At 36.2% G+C, this 20,800-nt stretch overlaps 2 protein-coding genes across 4 annotated transcripts in view; one reads left to right on the top strand and one right to left on the bottom strand.

Moving 5' to 3' along the window:
* Positions 1 to 19,066, bottom strand: part of Bre1 (E3 ubiquitin-protein ligase Bre1) — a 55,465-nt gene extending 36,399 nt beyond the window's left edge. For 2 of the 3 annotated variants that reach the window (XM_071589805.1, XM_071589807.1), the window contains exons 1-11: positions 18,762 to 19,066; positions 18,466 to 18,640; positions 18,169 to 18,355; positions 17,878 to 18,066; positions 17,674 to 17,798; positions 17,334 to 17,558; positions 12,606 to 12,731; positions 11,074 to 11,247; positions 9,725 to 9,982; positions 8,816 to 9,025; positions 3,977 to 4,176 (exon numbers count right to left, since the gene is read on the bottom strand). In XM_071589805.1, coding sequence (XP_071445906.1) covers positions 3,977 to 4,176; positions 8,816 to 9,025; positions 9,725 to 9,982; positions 11,074 to 11,247; positions 12,606 to 12,731; positions 17,334 to 17,558; positions 17,674 to 17,798; positions 17,878 to 18,066; positions 18,169 to 18,355; positions 18,466 to 18,618 — 1,847 coding nt within the window. In that variant the 5' untranslated portion in view covers positions 18,619 to 18,640; positions 18,762 to 19,066. Of the gene's footprint in view, positions 1 to 3,976; positions 4,177 to 8,815; positions 9,026 to 9,724; positions 9,983 to 11,073; positions 11,248 to 12,605; positions 12,732 to 17,333; positions 17,559 to 17,673; positions 17,799 to 17,877; positions 18,067 to 18,168; positions 18,356 to 18,465; positions 18,641 to 18,726 lie in introns of all 3 variants that reach the window. The other variant, XM_071589806.1, reaches the window with a different exon arrangement.
* A 226-nt stretch (positions 19,067 to 19,292) lies between these two features.
* The window catches only part of LOC139691772 (tektin-1-like), a 7,333-nt gene continuing 5,825 nt past the window's right edge, over positions 19,293 to 20,800 (top strand). The window contains exons 1-2 of the mRNA XM_071589628.1: positions 19,293 to 19,755; positions 19,911 to 20,183. Coding sequence (XP_071445729.1) covers positions 19,397 to 19,755; positions 19,911 to 20,183 — 632 coding nt within the window. The 5' untranslated portion in view covers positions 19,293 to 19,396. The remainder of the gene's footprint in view (positions 19,756 to 19,910; positions 20,184 to 20,800) is intronic.

Below are 20,800 nucleotides of genomic sequence, written 5' to 3'. Positions count from 1 at the left end.
ATAAATACAGCTTTACAACATCAACTGTATGAACTATTATTTTGAACACAGAAAAAACTCACTCTATCACATGTTGTTACTAGGACAAATGAAAATATTACATTGATCGATATAAGTAAATTGATATACCACTTAAACTTATTGCCCACTTTTGGAAGTCTATGAGCATTATGACAGTCAGAAACTGAATGGCATGCCTGGGAGGCTGTTACAGCTTACTACTTGAGCTGTGACTAGCAATTAATGTAGCTGTAAGCAGTTTGCATATTTGAAGGATTCATTGAGGACATTATGCAAGACAGAATCAATATCAATAGCAGAAGTCGATGAAGAATACACACAGAAGTTACTAACAACCATGGAAATAAGTTGTTTGATGAAGGTCAGACCCAAAAAGAGATACAGATGATTGAAATATTAGACAGTATGTCCCTTAAATAACGTAATGCATAGCTTTCTGCATTAGGACAATATTGCAAAGCTTTTATATTTTTAAAGAAGTTGTTTATGATTCATAACAACCATTGTATTATTATTATTAATATGTATGCTAAAGTGATTATTTATTTTCTGAGATATTTTTATAATCAACATGATTTTTGCTCTTTCATTACACATATTAGCAAGAAATCTATGATGGATACTTTGAATAAATGGTTTCATGTACTGATGCACGATGCCTGAAATGGAAACACATTCTAGTGCCACTATGATATAAAATGGAACTACTTCCAGAGGTAATTTTAATTATTATTATTTATTATTATAAAGTAATCTACCGGTTAGGGTAGGTTTTGGATGGACACAATTAACAAATAAATATTTCGTTACTTTAACAAAACACTTCCCCTACTCTTTGTAAAGTCCTTCATCTCTGTGTACTTCCTTCCTCCTTCCATCCCGTCCAACATCCCTATTTTGTTCTTGCCCTTTCCTCGTTTGCCTAACATTCTCTCCTCTGTTAATCTTCAACATCCCACTACCGATCAATTTGCCCTTCATCTATTTATCCTGGCTCCTTAGGATTTCTCCCAACAAACCCCTCTCCTCAACCACCATACTTAGTACTTCATTTGTTTTCCTTTTGGCCCAACTAATCTTCTCCATCCTTCTCCACACCCAATTTCAAAAGCCCCCAATCTACGCCTATCCTCCTGCACCAGTGGCCATTTTTCTGCCCCGTTTATAACTACTCTCCATATCAAAGTTTTGATGAGTCTTTTCTTAACATCGTTACTCAACATCCCTGTCACCAACTCCCTTCTCCTTGTGAAAGTCTCTTTGCCTTGTGTAATTTTCTCCTTTTGTCCCTGCTACTTTGACCATGTTGGTCGAAAACACTTCCTAGATGCGTAAACTGTTCCACCTGCTCTAGTTTTCGCCCTCCTATTTTAATGCTTAGCTCAGCCTTTGTCTTTCTAGAAAATCACAGAACCTTTGTTTTATTATAATTGATTCTCATCCCATACCTGTCACACTGAATTTCCAATGCACTCAGCAATGCTTGCAACCCCTTGGCTGACTGACAAACTAAAGCTTGGTCATCAGCAAACCTAACTGATTTTACGAATTCCCTGCCCACTTTCATTCCGACCTCCAGTTCTTCCCATGCCTCTTTAATCATTTCCTCCACATATACGTTGAACAGCACCGGTGATAATGGGCAACCCTGCCTTATACATCTTCCTAACACTGCCCATCCGGACTTTCCATCGCCCACCCGCACCTGAGCAGTCTTAGAGATATACAGGTTGCGGATTAGCCACATGCTCCTATAATCTATTCCTATTTTCTGCAATATACTCAAGTTTTTTTCCCAATTCACTCTATAAAACGCCTTTTCAAAATTGACGAAACAGGCAAATACGTACAGATTGTGCTCTATATTCCTCTCCATTAGTGATCCCATTGCTGCAATGGCATCATGCGTGCCTCTCTCTTTCCTAAACCCAAACTGATCATCCCATTAGTAATCATTTGCCTTGCTCTCCATCCTTTAGTTGATGAAACCAAGAACCACTTTAGCTGCAGTCCTCACATTATGTATCTTTTATCTTTTTCGGAATAGGAACTAACACTCATCCTACCAAGTCTTCCGGCCAAATTCCTTCCTCATAGATGCTACGAATCAATCCATATAGTCTATTCCTACCACATTTGCCTAAACCTTTTAGTAGTTCCGCAGGAATGTTGTCCAGCCCCATGGTCTTAGTTAATTTTATCTCCCTCAATACCCTTTCTATCTCATCGTCAAGTATGCATGGACCTAGGCTCTCCTCTTCTAGGGTCCCATCTCACCAAGTCTTCCGGCCGGATTCCTTCCTTTATCTTCCTCTACGTCATGTTCTCTTTCTATGTCTAACCTTGTTGGCCTAAGTTCATTACCATACAGCTCTTCTATATATTCCTTCCATCTCTCTTGGATATTTTCTGCATCAACTATTATCTTACCTGACTTATCTCAACTCCTGCAAATTCCAGGAGAGAAATAGAAAAACTCGCAAAAGAATGTTGCCATATGGAGTGCGAAAGTGAAATTAAAAATTTCTGTGAATAAGACTAAGTATGTCGTATTCGGGAAAAAATTGTCACGAAACCCAACTATAAAAATCTATGGTCAAAAAATCACAAGATCCTCCACATTCAGATATCTGGGCATTGAATTCGACGACAGACTAACATTCCAAGAACACGCAAATTACACAGCAGGCAAGGTCAAGAAAATATTTAACTGCTTAAGAAGGCTGTGCAGAAACAGATTTGGCATCACGACAAATCGCTTAAGAACTATATACAACGGAGTCACCATCCCAATATTGGCATACGGCTGTGAGGTGCGGGGAGAGAGACTCAATTACAGCAGAATCCGGAGAAAACTGGAGGAGGCCCAAAGATCTTGCCTAATTGCAATATCCGGGAGCTACAATAGTCTGTAATGAAGCTCTACAAATAATAACTGGGATATGGCCGATAACGTTCTCAATAGAGGAAAGAAGAATCAAGGCACGGATGAAGCAGATGGAAGAGGCTACTCTGGGAGATGTAGCTTTGTCTCCAACTGAGAAATGGAGCAGGAACAGGAATTTTATAAGAGCGTATTTCCTGGATATGTGGGAATGGGAAACCTTAGATAAGGGGAAAACAACCAGACAATTTTTACCTAGCGTGAAGGAAAGAATGAAGATCAACTTTAAAACATACAAAGGTATTATGCAAATTTTAACGGGGCACGGGGAGTTTAGATCATACCTCAAGAAAATAGGGAAAAAAAGGAGGGGACGTGTGAATGCATGATGGAGGAAGATACGGCAATACACAGGGTCCTTTACTGCCAAATTTATGCCGGGGAAAAACGCGAACTGGAGGCTATCCTTGGATATTTGCATAACGTCCAACAAATTGGGAAATATCAACACGAGGGACCGATTAGGAAAATATTGGAAAGATTTATCAACAAAAGATAAAGTAAGAACGGAAAGAAATGGCATGTAACTCATATTTTGTATTTTGCAAAATTAACAAAATTGTATTGGGGGTTTAAACATAAGGCAACCCAAAAAAAATGAAATCGAAACAATAAATTGCCTGATTCTGTTCGAACGGGCCTAATTATTATTATTATCTCAACTGTTAGCACAGATCTTTTCTTCTTACTTCCCGATAGTCATATTTATATAACCTTGCTGCATAGCACACCAATTTCAGCCTTCCACAGCAAACTTTCCATATCCTTGCACTCTCAACATGCCTCTTTTGCTTTATTTGTTGCCTGTTTCAATTTATCATTCAAGTAATTTTAATATAATGCAACTAATAAGCACTGGGATAATAATTAAGGGGTTATATTTATTAAATCTATTAAATAATTTAGGGTATATATCTTGCCTATGGAAATTCATCATATCCTCCCCGTGGATATCAAAAGAAACATTAAAAATGAGAAGAGATATGCTTAATGGTGTGAAAGTCAACTCACTTCAGCTGAGCCCTGAGATCACGCACTAGCTCTGATTCACCTCCCTTGGCCTCCTTAATACTAGGACACTTGTGACCTGGCTCCCTGTGACCACCGTCACTCCCTCTGGGTTCCTTCTTTACTACTGCCTCCCTCTTAGGCTCCTTCTTAATTGGTGATCCCTTGCTGTCATTTCCATCACGCTCGACCAGCTCTTCACTCTAAATAGTAAACAATGAGTTGAAATAAATCAATAATGAGAGACAAATTTAAAAACTTACATATGGGTCATGAATTTATCAATTGGTCAAAAGTATAACATTGTTCTACTTTCCTGACAACAAAATATTGTGGTTTCACCAAAAGCCATATAAATGAACAATCAAAAGTCATCTAAAATATAAGTGTAATCAAATATACGAGAATTCTTAATGAGAAATTGTAAATTGGATAAAACATTTTGGTTTGGTTATTTTAGGTAGCCATCATCTTGTACTATACTAGCCAAATATTTATCTCTAATACTGCTAGAAACGCTATCTTTATACATTCTTAATAATAATAATAATAATAATTTTTATTTGTCCAGAGACTGCATCATACAAAAAATTGTACACATAGTATAGGACACGTCAATATATACAATAATACACAATGTAATACATATACCTATTCTAAGTTTCATGTTTTCCTAATAGAATAGAACAAATTCCTTTGAAGAAAAGCTCTCAATTTCCTTTTAAATAGACAAATGTTTGTGCTGGATTTCAGGTCCTCATTTACCTTATTAAACATAAGGAGACCCATAGATTTAGGGCCTAGTGCGGTGGTTCTAGTTCTTACGTAAGTTCGGTGCAGATCATTTTTAGACCTGGTCCCATAGTGGTGAATACCACAATTTGTTTCATACATTGAAAGGTTTACAAAGGTGCACACCAGTAATACATAGATATAAATACATGGCAAAGGTAGAATGTTCAATTTATGGAATAATGGACGACAAGGAGCATTATGCTCTGCTTTGACAATTAGCCGTACGGCTCGCTTTTGAATTTTAAATATTGTGTCTGCAAGCGGAGAAGAACCCCAGAAAAGGATACTATACAGGAGTAGATATTTGCATAATATATTGACATGAGGACATCCATTGTTACGGTAAACCTGATGCTTCTAATAAGGAAGCAAATGGTATTCAGTTTTTTGCCCAGGTGACATATATGCTCCCACCAGGACAACCACCCATCTAGAACTATTCCTAGGAATTTTGCATGGGGCGCTTGGGGAAATAGTTTTCCACTTGATTCAATTGCAAAAGTGGCCATGTTTTTGTTTTTATTTGCAAAGTAAAGTAGTTGGGACTTTTCCACATTTAAATTCAGCTGATTCCTGCTACACCATGAGTTCAGATGTTGAACGGTTTGTTTAGCATTGTTTGTTAAAACTTTGGACTGTAGAGGCAGTGAGTATGATACTGGTATCGTCTGCAAATAAGAGTGGATCATCCCTTTCGTTGGTTCTTATATTCTCAGGTAGGTCATTAATGTAGAGGAGAAACAGGATAGGACCCAGAACTGAACCCTGTGGGACACCTTGGCATACAACTTTACCAGGAGAGATGAATTTTTTTACATCATTGAGCAAAACCACGTGCTGCTGACGGCCCTGAAGATATGAGACTAACCAGTCATGTGCAAAGCCCCTAATGCCATATTTATGCATTTTTTGCAATAGTAAATTGTGATTTACTGAGCCAAATGCGCCACAAAAATCGAAGAACATTCCTACAGATTCTAACTTGCAATCAAGAGCTGTCAATATATTATCTATTGCCTGATAAGTAGCAGATTTGGTGGACCTATTCTGCCGAAAACCATGCTGAAATTTTGACAGAATCTTCTCAGATTCAACATATGGGATGAGGCGATTGAGAAACACTTTCTCAAATATTTTGCTAAACTGATTTAGGAGAGATATTGGGCGATAAGAATTCATTTCGTGGGGGCTACTTTTCTTTTTATATAGCGGGATAACTTTTGCAACTTTCAAAGGAGGTGGGAATATTCCTTGCAGCAGGGATTCATTTATAATATGTAATAGAGGTGTCCTGATCAGATGAAATGAGCGTTTAAGAACTGGGCTGGGAATCTCATCCAACCCTGAACTAAATTTATTTCGTAGATTCTGAAAAATATTTTTCCATTCTATGTCTGTGCAGGGGTAAAGAAATAAGGATTTGCAAGAGCTGGTAAAGCTTGGCTCCAATGGGTGAGCTGGATTTAGGGGGGCACTTGTTTTGGAGAAAAATTCATTGAAACTATTTGCTAGGATGCTGTAGTTGGAGATAGGATGGCCTTTGGGGTCATTGATTTTGAGTTTGACTCTTTGTTTTCCTGCTCCCTTGGCTTCATTAATTATTTCCCATATGGCCTTAGTCTTATTTTCTGCCTGATCAAGTCTATAGTTGTTACACGACTTTTTAGCATCATTAAGCATTTTGCGGTATAATTTTTTCAAGATTTTAAATTGAACTACAGTTTCTATGCACATCGAGCATTTACAGACCACAGCCATTTCTTTAAGATGAATCGACATCAGACGAATTTCATCAGTGATCCATTTTTTACGTATTGGCTTTGGCTTGACTTTAATTTGCAGATTAGGATAGGCTATATCAAAGTAAAATAGAAATTTGCAGTAGAATGCATCAAATTTGGTTTCTACAGTTTTTGCAGAAAAAACTGTATCCCAGGTTTCTGTATCTAACATTTGTGAGAAATTAATATTATTCATCTCTGAGAAGGAGCGGCAAGTAACTGTATAACATGGAAAAGAGAGGCCTATTTCTAGGCTTGTTAGTATGGGATCATAATTGTAGTATCATATAGAATCTTAATTATAGTAACCTCACGGAAACTTGTTCTATTGGACACATTAAAACAAAATTAAATTGACAAACTGCATTTTCATACAATTTACCAAACCTAGCACTCCAAGTGCATTCGCCCCAAGCTTGGTTGATTTTTTCCTTAGAACTTCATTTACTACATTTTAATTGTTTAATGCTTTCTGTATTATCTTCCAACTCTACAGATTTCCTGGACAATCCTTTTTCTTAGGGTTTGGAAATTAATTGGTATTTTTTATGGATCATCCTGTCAACACTTCACAGATCATCAGTAACACCTAAGTCAGTCCCACTATAGTTTTGCTTTCTGTCAGGTCCTGGACACATGTCACCGATCTAGCCAATAAAAGGAATATTTCTTGCTTGAGGAATGCCGAAGTCCCATTTAATATTTCAAAATCTTGAAAAAAATCTTTTTTTCCACATTCATTCCTGAATTTTGAAGAAACTGAATAGTTCCCAACTTTTCCTTAGGGAGTGGCCACCATGCAGAGGTGTCTGTTGACAAGCCAAAAATATTTACGTGGACTCCATTCCAACTTCATGGGATATTGATTTAAGGCCAAAATGGACCTCCTTCAGAAGCATCTAGATTCAAACTCCCTCCCCTATCTGAGCTGATTTGGCAACAATTTCTTTGATGAAATCAATTAACAGTTAGCATTGATGTTGATGAGATGCTTTCAGTGGTTATTAACTTTGTAATCTCAGTATCATCAGTAGAACCTTCATATGTTCTATCCTGGCTATTATTCATGGGAATGGTCGCTGACTTGCATGCAGTTACAGAAAGCCTGCTGTTTTCTCTTCCCCAAGTGTTGTCTATTTCATTATTTCCAAAAGTCTTGTCTAGATTTTTTTCATAACTAGCCTACACAAAAGTGACAGCATTTTTAATTTACCAAGTTTTAATATGAAAATGAAGACAAAATCTGCCACAATGCTTAAATACAAGAATTTTAGTAAATTTTATCAAAATGACAAGATCAGACTGCAGCATCGTAAACCCTTCTACATTGAAGCCTCTTAATTGTTTTCACCTTAAATCTATATTAGTAGTGGTTTCGTTCCAGAAAATGTTTTATTTTTCACATTATGACACAACTCATCGGAAACCACTCCTTCCAGTATATATCATTTCAGGTTTCAAATAAGTCTTACACACTACATTATAACAACTATATTGAACAATATTTTAACAAATACAAATCATACTGTTAAAAGAAAAAGTATTAAAAAGCAAGGCTATAATATTGACCTCTTCATAAGATGGATAATATATACATATCTATTTGTAACAATATGCCACATTTTTCTACATCATTTGCCATGCATTGGGCTACAAATATCTCTGAGAAATACCTCTTAACTACAAGTTTATTGATTTACTAAAAAAATTACATAAAAGGGGATCAGGATGGTGCGGTAGCTAACAATACTGGCTTCCCACCAAGAGGGTCTAGGTTTGAATCCTGGAGATGGCAATATATTTTTCAGAGGCATCCTGATCCCTACTCGAGTTGCTTTGTAGAGAGCACTTTAAAAGAGTACACCATCCGCTGGATGGGCCATTATACTTCGGACCCCTTGATGCCTATCATTATGAGTAGGCTAATGCAGATGCTGAGTTTCTCACCACCCTTCCCATCCATCCCATAAGTTGCAAATGATCTTAGCTGTTGGTCGCCTTCCCTAAAACTACAACTAAAAATAACACATGACAAGGTGCTGTAAATGTAAAAAATCACTCTGTCTGGATGACAAAATTCATGAAGCTGGTGACACCAGTCCCTACAAGTACATTCAGAATTAGCTTGACTCCTAAATTATATCTTGCGAGATGCTTATCTTGATATTTGTCATCACTCTCATAATGATGGAAAAAACATTGAAAGACCTGATATTTTTAAGTCCATCACTGAAACACATCAATATTAGATAAGAACAAACATTACCTCCATATCCTCATCTCCTTCTTTCTTGATGACAACACCTGGTTCTTCTTTTGTTTGGCACTGCATTATTGTGGCATTTGAGCTGCTGCTACCCACTCCACCACTTGCACTATCCTCTTCCCTGCACAAAGACTCAGATGATGAGCCCTCTTTGCCTTCAGCAGTCATTGCTATTTGCCTTGCTGCTAGCTCCTCGTATTCTTTCTTTAGCTGAAATTATAAAACAAATACTATTTAACTCAATTACTGCTACATAACAATAATAAATATAATACAAAATCAATGTACAATTTAAATAAGCTTTGGGCTGTTACAGTTTGTCAGTTGGGGCCCAGGTTTGGTATGAAGGGTATGAAAACTAGGTACTGATATTTATGAATATATATATCGGTACCTAGTATAGTACCAATTAATATGAATCATAACCTAGTTTTCTTATTCCAGGGACCAAACCCTGAACCCAACCAAAAACCCCTTTCACCCAATTCACATTTAAATTGTGCACTTACTGCCTTGAATTCAACAAATTGCTGGAAAGGGGAGATGACATTCCAGGAGAATACTCTGATGAACATGTGATGGGACTAGACCTGCCCAAAGCAACCATTTAGGAAGCTTAGTTGACAATTAAACATGCCAACACCACATAGCTTATTACTGACCAAACAGGTAGTCAGAATTGGTCACCAAATGTTAGAATAGATAACTGCCCATGCTGATGAAACACAGAACTTCATAACTCATGGGTGCCTTTTGTCCATGGTATGCTAATAATGGCATCTGGTTTCTGTTCTCCCTTTTATTTCAACCCTCGAAAATCTACAACTTACCAGTTAGTGCTAACATAACTATCTCACAGCCAAGCAATTATCATAATATGAAAAAAAAGGGAAAAATAGCAGAACTCACCCGAGGTATCTCTGAATTAGCATCCTTGTATTTTCGCTTGTAACGGTGCACCTCTCCCTTCAACTGTTGGTTATGGTTCTGGAGGGAAGTTATGAGGTGACGCATCTCCCTGTTGATTGGCCCTGTCTGCTCATTTGCAGCCAAGTTTTGCTCAAATTCAATCCGCAGCATTTCATACTCTTTTCTCACTTGTGCCAGAACATCTTCCAATCGGATCACCTCCGATCTCAATTTTTTTTGCGCCATAAGTTCATCACTCTGAAATGATTGCATTAGAAATAGAATTTCAAAAATACCAAAACAACACTAAGGGTATCAACAGAGTGGTATGATAGAGTGGGAAAAGTCTTTGATGAAATAGTCACGGTCAATAAAACTTGTGTAGTATGAAAGACCTATATGGGCAGTACAGTAAAAAAATAGCTTCATTTAACTGTGATTATGTCGTAGACTTGCTTGGAAGGAGGTCATAATATCAGATTGATGGAAAAATAGTTCAGTACTTTATCAAACTATACCAAGACCGTGCATGCATTAAGTTTTAATAATAAAAGATATACCTTTAACTCAAATACAATAACTGTAACTCAGGGGCCAGTTTGGGATAACCAGGTACCTGGTAACTGAGTGCAGCCAGTTTGGGATAACCAGGTTGATGATCGAGCCTACTGTGCATAAGCGTTTACTTTAGTTCAGACAAATAAGAAAATAACATTTACTCTGAGGACACCTGTGCAAACAATAATCCACAGGGAAAACATTAAAAAGGAAGGTTAGACTAGGTGAGCTCAGTTTCATCATCTTGACCTAAGCAGGTAAGCTGGTTCACATTTGCTTCAATTTATTTATTTTACATTAGTCCAAAAACAGCACTTCAACCTTTACATCAGACTTTGAACATTCATATTATGACAATTACATGCGCCCAAGTCGTAGGTGGAGAAAAAACCAAATAGGTTGGAGTCCAACCCACGACCTCTGGGTTGGCAGACGAGGACATTAATCCAGTGCCACCGGGGCCTACAAAATGCAGTTTAGAATTATATTTACCAGCTAAGAGCCAAAGTTTCAGAAGCTTCCCCTTAATAGGCTTTACCAAGTCACACCGATATCACTATAAATCATTATATTCTGATTTTTCCTAATCACCAACACTTAATTAGGTATGCACTACCCAATGCAGGGACTCTCCTGTGTGTGATCATTCATTCACACTGCTTCAAATGAAAAGCTTACAAAACGATTGAAATGGGAGAGATGTCATGTTGTGAAAAAATGACTCATGAAGGTTAATGAAAATCAACAGAAGAGAAAAAAAAATTACTAGGTGCACAGTCAGAAAAACTCACCTCCATTTGCTCAATGTGCCGGAGGTGGGTGTTTTTGCTAGTCTGGAGCTGCTGACGGGTCTCATCAAGCTGTGTTTTCAGTTGCATTGATTCATTGTACAGTACAGAGAACTGAGATTGCAAACATTTGTACTCTGTCGTCTCCACAATGACAGATTCTGGCAGCTGACGAATCTATGATGTATTAGAGAAGAAGGCATTAGATTATGCTTGACTTAAAATATCTATACCACACAAAAGTCATACGAAACCTGCAGGCAGAAGCCTATTTTTCATGGGGAATACAAAGAACAATATGCAGATCTGCTTTAATCCTCCATTAGGCATGCATGAATTAGAACACATATAGACCCAAATATAACCATTTTTACTTTTTTCTAATATTATAAATGCCTATATAAAAGTAATATACCATCTAATTTTTTTTTGCATATTTGGTACAAAAATAACTGCACACCAAAAGAATTTATTTTTCAACAAAGTATGAAATGCATAGTATATGAAAAATCAATAAATTTTAATTTATACAGTAAATTATGTCTTCATCAAATTATTTTCGTTGAGTAGTTCTCTAGCTGACAGTAGTACTTGCTCAAACTTATTCAAACAAGGACTTGTTCAAGCATAAAGATAAATTGCACTTCTCCCAACTATACATATATTTCATGCAAATTATATTCTGATATTCATTTAATATGTACACCACTTCCTCTTCTAGCTATCATTTCCCGGCTATTCTCACAGAGTGCATGCACAACACACACAATTCAACACCCCCAACTCCTTCATTTTTAATTTGAACATCAGCTTATTTTGCCATTACATCATTATTCCTTTGAGGAAATAAATTATTCAAGCACTAGATTTTTAGACTTCATTTGCTCTGTATTATTCTCTTGGTTTTTGTAAATCAAGCATTATGCTACAATAATTCACATTAGACAACCCGGGAAGACAAGGCCACATATAGGAAACAAATAAAATTTGCAAAAACTATGGAAATAAATTCAAATGCGTAAGTAAGCAAATGAAGTCTTGCTCGGTCTGGCAGGACAAGTTAGAACCACCAAACAAAGAATTGTCCAATGTAAATTGCATTCTCAACTGAACTAACGCATCACAGAAGGAATTGGCAGTGATATAGATAGGGATATTCTTTAAATATTAGTCCACAGGCCTGTGAAGGAGTAATTCACATAAAAACAGATTACGTTCAAGCATGGGTCTCTTGCACCGAAAATTAAATATACCTAATTTGAATTATGTGGTTGTTTTGATAATCTATTGAACCAAGTTCTGACAGTGGGAACTAAAATAGATACCCCTCCTGAAACAACAAAGAATGAGAATTTCAAAGGGATACAGTATGCCTCAGTCCCTGATATTGTCAAGACCTCATATTATTTCAGCAGATTAGATCACCCACATAAAACAAAGAATCTATTTTACATCTGAAAGGCAAGATGTTGTCCTCATCACTTCTCTCCAAGGTTGCACCGGTAGATAAGTCAGTGGAAATGGTCATCACTTACATCCATTTTGAGTTTCTCCACCTCTTTTAAGCAATCTCGATGCTGTTGGTGAATTCGATCCAATTCTAGAAGCCGGTTGTGTGCTAGTTCCCTTTGTTCCTCAAGTTCCTTCTGCAATTCTTCCATCTAAGAATAAAGAGGACATGTACATTATTATAACCAGGCCGTGAAGATTAAATAAATATCTTTTGGACACATTGTTACTTGGAAGATTATTTCATTATTTCTAACACAAAATAAAAGAACTAGTCCATGAATTGGATACAACAAGTTTGTTCATGTTACATGAAGTTACAACAAGTTAGTTCAGGAATGAGTGTACATTTTATGTTACATTCCCTTATGACAAGACACATGGTATATAAATCTTCATTTTCTTTAACAGGTTTTAAAATATTCTAGTATTCTGTACGCAGATGTATTTATTGACATTTTTTGGGGTCATCTTAGATAGCCTATCGCAAAGGTAAAATAAACTTGTTCACTGATGACATGTATTGTGCCATAATGACATTCATATATTGTGTGGATGGTTTAACAATGCAATCCTATATTGGCTTTTGAACAGGGTTCCACTCAAATATTATTATTAGGTAATATACTAGTTGAGGAAGTTTTATGATGGACACAACCACCAAATTATTCTTTTGTCTCCCAAAACAAAACACAACCCAACATCCTACTCTACAACAAGCCCCTCTTCATCTCCGTATACTTCCTCTCTTCATTCCATCCAACATCCCTATTCTAGTCCTGCCGCTTCCTCGCTTGCCTAACATGCTCCCCCTATCACAGTCTCCAACATCCCACTACTGATTAATATGCTTTTCATTCATCTTTCCTCTCTCCCTATGATTTCTCATTACAATTCTCTCTTCTCCCTTACCATAACCAACACCTTCTCAATTGTTTTCCTCTCTGTCTACTTCGCCTTCTCCAAACTCACATTTAAAAAGCCATGAATCTACACCTATCATCCCGCTTCAATCACTGTTTCCACACCTTACAAAACCACACTTCATATAAATGTTTTGACGAGCCTTTTCTTAACCACCTTACTTAATGTTCCTGTCATCAATTCCCTCATTCTTATGAAAGCTTCTTTGCCGAACATGATTATTCTCCATATGTCCCAACTTCTTTGACCATTTTGGTCCAAAGCCACTAATATACGAAAAAGAAATCCTGGCATTTTCCCAAATGTAAAGAATGCCATATAATGCAATCGGACTCGTTTCAAACATCAAATACATGGAATATATATATATATATATATTAAGCAATACAAATGAATGATTTAGTTAATTTATTGCTAGTTACCGAGTAACAGACATCTAAAACTGAATGTGACAGTCATCAATTCAACATTTTCAAAGGGTAAAAATCATTCACCTTGATGAGGATAAAAACCCATATCCCTCAAAAGCCAGCAGAGTGCTTTAGCCAGTTAAGCTACCAAGGCATCCTGTTACACACTGAAATTCAAGGGACTATAAAGGAACAAGATATTATGAAATACCATACATACAATGTCATTGGTATTTGTAATAATGTGTGTTACAACGCATTATATAATGTTAAGCCACTGTTTAAACACAAGGGTGTTTGCCTTTAACCTTTTTATCGTGTTCCCATTTCCCTGGAATGCTACTCCTTGATGTCTTGTATCTAGGAGGAAATTGTCCCAACATCTCTTACTAAAGAAGTGGCACTAATGGAGTATGTACACAGATCTAATTTTTCATTGGCCTAAAAAATGATTAACAGAAATGTCCATGATAAACCAGTGCCTTCCAATTACAGTTTAATTCACAGACTTCCTTTCTTAAACATGGATAATTTCAAACTTTTTGGTTAAATCTTAAATCTTTGAGTATTCTGCAATGTGCACCTTTGAAATTGCATGAGATTACTTCCTGCCTGTGAAAGAGGTCAATGCTAGCAGACAAAATGTGCTCAATAGGTGAAATGATGATGTAAATAAAGTATCTTTTGCATTAAAAAGGACGCCCTTACGAATCAAACTGCTTTAATGGAATTTGTTTAATACCCTCATATCCTATACATAAGACTGTGGACTGGTTGAGGCTATCCAGGGCTAGAAAAGGAGGGCCCGTTCATGCCCAGAAGTTGCAGACGAGATCCTTGTCCACTCACCACCCACACTCAAAAAGACTCTTGATAACAAAAAGATATCTAAAATCCAAAATTTTACCTAAAACAGATATATTTATGCTCATTGTAATTTTTAATAAATTTAACCTTAATCTTCACATTATTCTATTGACTATCAGCATCAAAGCCTTATATATTCCTGACCAATAAGTTCATACTCCTAGTTAATAGCAATGGTCATGGTCCGATTCATGCAGGTGATCAATGATTTTTCTGAATTGATATTTTATGTGCATGTTACAGCCAATGTTCATGAGTTTGTGCCAAACATTATGTAACTGTGATCATCATTTCTTTTATGTATCTTAATTGAGCCTGTCTTTGCTCCTTTTTGACGTGCCTTATATCATGTACATACACCACCCACCTGGTATTTTTGTATTGTGATCCCTGGGCCAATAAAAAGTAATAATAATAATATATTAAGGCAGCTCTAAAATCACCAACTGCATAGTAATATATTCTTGTGAGACCTGTACATGGGTGCATTGTGCATGAAGAATGAAGTCTGTCAGAAAGTGAAATCCATTGACACAACCAGAGACTAGCATTCCACTAAGCATCATAATTATCAATTTTAATTAATTAAAAAAGAAACACTCATTGGAAATATTAAAAACTTCTTGAATGCCCAATTCTTACAGCTGAAAAATGAGCAATTTTATTATTGTTTGCATATAACTTCAAAAATGGAAGTGTGATGCAAGATTACAAACTCTCAAAAATATTAAATAATACAAATTCCTAGGGAATGTGTAAACTTTGCCTTTTATGGATAATATAAATTCATGGCATAAGCACTTCAAAATGCACAAATAATAGAAGTAATAGCAGAGATATCTCATTATTATAGATAGATTGATTTAGAAAAAAACATTGAATTATATCTTGTATACGAACTCTTCTTGTTATATGTTGCTTCTGAGACAAATGAACCAAGTTAAGATCAAGTTTGTGTAATGCTGAGCATGTAAACTATGAGTTAAAGGAATGTATGAGTAAGTGGGTGATCACACAGCATACTCAATTCCTCATGGCATATAATGGATTCAATTTGCTGCAAAGTAGGCTTGGTGAATTTAACACTCATTTTTTAGCTATTACCATTTGAAACTACTATGATGTGAAAACAAGGCCACATGCTCTTTCACATGCATAGAGCTATGTAAAAAAGAAGCAGGTTCATTATGTAGACGTTTACTTAGGTAATGAATTGTAAATACAAGCAATCCAAATTCATTCTCAGCATTCTATCATATGTGAGGACAGAAAACATTTTTTATTTGCGTGATCGAAAGCTATAAAAACTCTCACAATGTGTACCTGCCTAGAACGAACTGAAACAGTTCGGGATTTAATTTGGCAGAAAGGAGATGAGTCACAAAGAGGCAGCAGGAATTATACATCAAAAAGCAACGAATAAAAGTACCAATAAATCATGCAAACATATTGTAAGTTATTGGCATTATTAGAAAACATGAAGAATAAGGGGACAATTGAAAAGTGATACTCATTAGATTGTTTGACAATTGGCTATCCCAATAAGCTACTCATAGTGACTATATGGACCATTTATAATCACATTAAGACTTGATCTTTCAAGATTTTATGTGCATAATTATTGGATGGTTTATTTGTTACGTGGATTTCAAGGCATTTGACTGAACTGGGCACAATTAGTAACTTATTGCAGAAGGTGAAAGTACCAAAGAGGGATAGGGGATTTATCCAAAACCTGTACATACGTGTTCAAAGACTGTGGCATAGGAGGAGGTAGCTAGAATATTGGAACGGTAGAAATTGCCAAGGGTAAGATAGGGTTGCCAATTATGGACTGGACTCTCAATCATACACGAGGAAAGTTTAGGAGGGCAGAGGAATGGCTGGCGGTAGGAATGAAACTAAGTGGAGATCTGTCCATATTAAATGATTCTGTAATTTCCCACAGACCTTATTTTAAGGAACAATGTATTTCACAGACTTGCAGCATTATCAAATACTGATGATGCTTCAACTCAGTGAAACGCGTGGTACCTTAGAATATAGTCGATGGAAAATGATAAACTCATTCAATGTGTGCATCAAACAATTCCAAAAAGTGACGCCTGTAAGTATTAAGGTTGGCAACTGAAAAATCATTTGACGGGAAGCTTTTAAGGTGAGGGTGTGGAGAACAATGGAATGAAAGATAAACAAAACGAAGTAATAAGAATCTCAGGGGAAGAGAGAATATTGGTCAGAAATATTTTAAGGCAGGAAAAGTATAACCAACTTATATTGAATGACAATTTAATATTATCTACTCCAAGAATGCTGTCTATGCAAGATCGGAATAGCTGTGGGACAGAGTGGAATGAAGGGAGGATAGAAAGCATGTGAAGTTAAGGAATAGTTTATTGAGAACTATGGCATTACTGGATCTGGCATTGTGTTAGAAGGTGCTACAAGTGTAGTAGTAGTAGTTAGCACCCACATCTTTCAAATACCTACCTTGATCCATGGAATACTATCAATAATATTAAATAAAGAATACTTATTAACTAAAATGCCTACCTTTTTCTGTGATACGCTTGTGATTGGTTTGGGAGTAGGAAGCTTGTCATCACCATGGATTTGTTGATATGCCTTCAGTTTTTCCAATGCCTCAGCTAGGTGATGCTCTAACTTATCACTTCTCAAACGAGTCTTAGAAAACTCATAACGAAGATCATCAATTTGATTCCTCAATTCAGCAGCTTCGGTATCTTTTTCTATCACTGCATCCTGCAATTCGGCCATCTACAGCAAATGATAATGGTTAAACTCAAATTGGGCCAGTTAATGAGTTCTGAGTGAGTTTAGGAGTTAACTCTCCATAACATGCCACATGCAAATCAATAATTTGGATTTTTACCTTGAGTGAAATGGTATGGTATTTCTCATGAAGAGCCGTATTCAATGCCTGCAAATTACGATTTTCCGCTTGTATTTCGATATTTGCTTGCCGTATGGTCTCGTCCATGTTTGGAACTTCGTCAACTGAATAAGAGTAAGAGGTTAGAAATAATCTGAGAAAGTGAACAAGATAACTGATTAGTTATTACTAAACCATACTGACCTCCTTCTAATTCTCCCTTGAGTGCAAGAGTTATTTTTTCATTCCTTTGCATTAAACGATCAAATGCTTGAATAACTTTAGCTACTGCTCGCTTGGAGACTTGAACCCTATTTGCCAGCTTTTCATCCAGCTCTTCCTTATCCCAAGTAGATAACTGCATCAGAAATGATGTTGTTGCCTCATTCTCATCTGTCGACGTAAGTTAAATGTGAATTATTTGGTTATTTCAACAATTAACTTCGATAAATCACATCGTTTGACCTGCTAGCATTACACATTCATAATAATTACTTCTGTTCTCTGATTCGTCAGCTGTTTCCGCGTCAAACCTTTGCAGCAGTACCCTAATATCCTCATTCAGTTGATTCCAATAACGATTTACAACGTTCAAAACGGCATCATCTTGAGTTTGTCTCTTCTCCAATTGTTCGATGCGTTCCCTTAACTCCTTTTCTAACCGGTGCCTCTGCTCCAGACGCTAAAAAACAGTGTGATTGCAATCAATGTAGAGCGGAAACTCCTCGGAAAATAAATATTTTCAGTCCCCTTCCCATAACTCTACTTGAAACACTTTCATCAGAAACTAACCTGTGCTAACTTTTTATTTTGGAAATGTAAAACTTTCATGTCCATCTCCTCCAAAGTTGAGATTGGTCCAATACGCATAGGCTCGAATTGCACCTTTTTGAAGGGTGGCTGACCACTGGAGCTGGATTCATTGTCGGCTGGCCTTTTAGACATCTTGACTTTGATAATTACTTAGCTAGAAAACATTAAATATATACTAGCTTAAATGTGAAGAGATGCAACGCTTGCCGCTATACCAACCAGCATTGATCGCATAGATACCTTCAACGAAGAGTACTGGATATTGTAAAATGTACCTGTACTTATATACAAATCGGACGTGCGATTATGAGCTTTCCCTTAAACTAATATTAGAGTAAAATTTCCTCTAACTCTCCGATTGAATTCATATGTCAAAACAAATTATAATGGCGGTAAAATATTTTAACGGTCAAACTTTCACACATAATACAAATCCAATGAAAATATTTGGTATCATTGATTTATTGGAGAATCTATAGTTGATAAAATAAGCATGTTAAACCTCTCCACAGATAAAGCATTGCTTATTTAATCTACATAAACCCAATAAATCAAACGTCTACGTATCTCCATTGTTACATATTCTTGTCGATTGCGATTCATGACTTTCGATAGATCGAGTACGTTGTCCTCTTCAGTACAGCCACCTGTACGGATACGCACATATTAATTCACTCTAGCCTGTCCAAAACTTTTATGGTTGGCATTATTTTCAAATTTGTTTAACATGTAACCATGGTGTCACCTCTCAAAATTCGGCTGTGCATGGGGATTGTGATCCTTGCTCTAGCCACGTTTCCCTTTTAACTTGGAAATCTGTGCTGGTGCTGGTTGAATTGACACATTTCTTGAGAATTAATTTTTTTAAATTGAAGTTCTTTCCATCCATTGGTACATCTGAAACTTTATTATGACCGAAGCAGTTCCTCCGCCACCACCACGATTTAACCTTCAAGAATGGTACTTAAATTATTACAAACGAATTCAAAATGCGGACCACGAGCAAAAAATATCTGATAGAGTTAAAGGTGAATCTTGTCGGATAACATTGGATGCAAAAGATAGAGCTAAAGCCAATAAGGATGAGGTCAATAAAGAAATAACCGTGAGAATCGATGATATCAAGCACTTGATTCAGGAATTGGAAAAAGCCAAAAAAGAAGTAGACAACGAAGAAGCCGACCAACTGACTTTCCAGAAGCGATTACTTAATGCATTATCAGCAACAGCATTGCCATTAGAATTGGCAAATAAATGCTTGATACTCCGGCAAGTGTGAAATTGCCCTTGGAATATAAATTCACCTCACAACATTGTCAATTTTTTAATAATTGATTTTAATTGTATATCTATCTACCTACCTCACGAATGAATAAAATGTTTACTTTGCTTCAATATTGAACTATATGCTTTCTATGTTTCAGTGAAGGAAGGTTAGGTATTGATATGGTCAGAGATGATGTCGAGTTAGAATTGGAAAAGGAAATAGAAGTCATTGTGAGCCATCAAGCATCTTTGAGGCGTGCCTTGGAACAATGCAAAGAGCAATCAAGACTTCTTCGTTCAGCCGCTTATTTTTTAGAGAGAGATTTGCTTGATAAAGATATAGCTCTGGGAATTGATCAAAGATGTGCAAACCTGACTGAAACAAGTCTTGGCCTTTCCATTTACACCGGAAATATGCCTTTAGATCTCGGGTGGGTATGTAATTAAATTTTATAAATTGTAAACTGTGCTCTTGATTATATATATATAGAATTTTGTTAACTATTATATTCTCTTAAACTGATAAACTAATCTTTATATTCTCTCCACTGTTTTCAAAAGCTGTTGTGTTAATTTAGTTTAGGTTTCTAAAAATATTTGTAAATATGCTTACACCATGAAAATCTTAGTCTACCATTTGGATATATCTCTGTCATCTTATTAGCAGCAGACAAACAAGTAATTACTTAATCACTGTGTTCATCATTCCTTCTGATAAAAATGATGGTAGTAGTTATGCACTTACTGAGCTGCTCTTATTGTCTTGCAGTTTGAATGAATCAGTTATACTGTACCCAGTTCAACTCTAAATATAATGATGCTGTATTCATTTTGATAAATGATACTAACATATAAAATGTCGTCAATATTAATATTACTCAATATGTCAACAAATTTTTAAATGTGATGAATATTGTCATAAAAGAATTCATCAATTGAGTAAAGTTGATTAACAAGTAACCAGGTAGATACCCTATTCTACATAAGATAGAATTTTTATTACAAGAACTACTGGCTAATCTTTTTGAAAAAATCCTTACAGCTGATA

The sequence above is a fragment of the Hetaerina americana genome, unplaced genomic scaffold, assembly GCF_022747635.1.
Source record: "Hetaerina americana unplaced genomic scaffold, ioHetAmer1.1.p SCAF_4, whole genome shotgun sequence".
Lineage (NCBI taxonomy): Eukaryota > Metazoa > Arthropoda > Insecta > Odonata > Calopterygidae > Hetaerina > Hetaerina americana.
Note: the sequence above shows the minus strand (reverse complement) of the source record. Positions and strands in the feature narration are given on the sequence as shown.